Source organism: Nanorana parkeri, unplaced genomic scaffold (genome assembly GCF_000935625.1).
Source record: "Nanorana parkeri isolate BGI_ZX_2015 unplaced genomic scaffold, ASM93562v1 scaffold2802, whole genome shotgun sequence".
In the NCBI taxonomy this organism is placed as follows: Eukaryota; Metazoa; Chordata; class Amphibia; order Anura; family Dicroglossidae; genus Nanorana; species Nanorana parkeri.
In genome coordinates this window covers 89,580-91,440 of record NW_017309070.1, presented here as the reverse complement: position 1 = coordinate 91,440, position 1,861 = coordinate 89,580, and the positions used below count along the sequence as shown (strand labels likewise).

The window sequence follows — 1,861 nt, the reverse complement described above, 5'->3', positions numbered from 1 at the left end:
GGGGTGCAGAATTGCACGGCAGATCCACAAAAAAAAACAAAAAACAAAATAATAAATGGAGTTTCTTCCAGCGCAGAGAGAGACGAGACGCGCTCCCCTCTAGAAATGTGCGCGGCGCACGCGGTCCGGGATCACGCGTGCTATGACTTCCTGTCTGTCTGTGACGGTGGACAGTCCGCTCTCTCCTCTCTCTGCAGTTTCTGGTTCAGTCCTCCGAGTGACAGAGACCGGACCGCAGGGTGCTCGGCGGCGGAGGAGGGGTGGGGCTCCGAGCTCTCTGGGGCCCGCTCGCCGTCCGCCTGCTGACCAATAGCAGCCGCCGTGCACTCGTTCAGAGAGGAGCACGTCCGGAAAGCTCCCTCGGCACAAAGCCCTTTCATGTTCTGAACAGACTCGGACTTTGAAATCTCGGACCTCTCGGGCTTGTCGTCGTTCTCCCGCGTCCCTGACTGGTGGGCGGCTTCCTTGGCTCCGGGCACGATGAGTTTCACTGGTCCCAGCACACTCGTGGCCACAGACGTAGTGGGAGAGTTTCCAGCAGGTCTGTCACAGGGCCCCGTCCCCGTCTTGCCGGGATCTAGTAAAGTGCATTGCGTTCCGGGTCTCGGCAGCTCCGGGTCGCTGGCGGTTGTCACGTATTGCTCATTAGCAGCTGGGCACCGGGCGGCAGGGCAGTGTACCGTGTCCCTCTGTGAAGGGACACCGGCCTGAGGACAGACCGGCACCTCCGTCTGTTCTATGGGGGGGGCAACGCCGGGCTGCCTTCCCACCCTCTGTGGACTGTCATGGCGGCTCAGTTCAAGGAGTGGCTTAGTGGGCACATCTGGACCTTCGTGGCTCAGGCTCGTGTTGTGCTTTAGCGTTGCAGGCACCAGTAAAGTCTCTGGGAGTGTTTTGGACTTGCAGTCCGCCAGCTTGTGACCGGAGGAGTCAATGGTCAGGGCACGGGGGGCTATTGGGTCACTTCTGCTCCGGGAGACATGGGGCAGGTAGCAGTCGCTGTCACTCCGGCTCTTCCGTCGGCTTTGGAAGGAATCTTTCTCATCGCTGAATCCGGAACCAGAATCCTGGTCCGCCCTGAACGACATCCTCCGTCCATCCTGACTGTCCTCCGAGCCGTCGTCCGTCTCGTCCTCCGAGGAATCCACCTCTCGAATGGCCTCCTGTTTCTGCAGAGACTCCCTCCTCTCCGCCCTGTCTTGGCGAATGGCCCCGAGCTTCCGCGACGACGGCTTTTGCAGCGTCCCCTTCTCCGCTACCCCCCCCTTCCCCCCCCCGATGCTCTCGCCCATGGACTCCGCCAGGCACTGCAGGCCGAGGTCGCGCTGCAAGATCTCCTTCTTGAAGTCAGAATGAGAGATGTCCAGGCTGTGCTTACGCGAGGAAGACAACTTCTTCTCCGAGGACAGGGAGCCCGACAGCTTCTCGGCAGACTGGACCCTCTTCAGCAGCGGAGAACGCGGCGGCTCGGCGCTCTTTGGTCGGGAGATCTGGCGCACCAGAGGCGGAGAAGAATGCAGCTTTGCCGGGAAGGATTGCATGAGGTTGCAGTTGCCCAAGCTGTGTCCCGGTAGGGGCGAGGGCGAGCGCTGGGGCGACGTGGACTGCGATGTGGGCGACGGCGTGTGTGCCAGGGGGGACAGCGGTATATTGCCGGCCGATTTTCTCCGAGGAGAGCGGTATTGCCGTTGAAGCTTTGGCGCAAGTCCATGCAGCGAGCTGGGCCGGATGTGTCCGGAGCTGGCCGGGGAATTGGGAACGCTGGAGCTCGGAGAGCTGCTCTGGGAAGAGTTCCCGCCAACTGCTGAACAAAAAAAGGGAGAAAAACAGATTTTATTTTCCAACAAAGCAAAAAAAAAAA

At 60.5% G+C, this 1,861-nt stretch overlaps 1 protein-coding gene across 1 annotated transcript in view; it reads right to left on the bottom strand.

Annotated features, from left to right (window-relative positions):
- Positions 1–140: 140 nt before the first annotated feature.
- Positions 141–1,861, bottom strand: part of LOC108802334 (microtubule-associated serine/threonine-protein kinase 2-like) — an 83,331-nt gene continuing 81,610 nt past the window's right edge. The window contains 1 exon segment of the mRNA XM_018574197.1: positions 141–1,801. Coding sequence (XP_018429699.1) covers positions 141–1,801 — 1,661 coding nt within the window.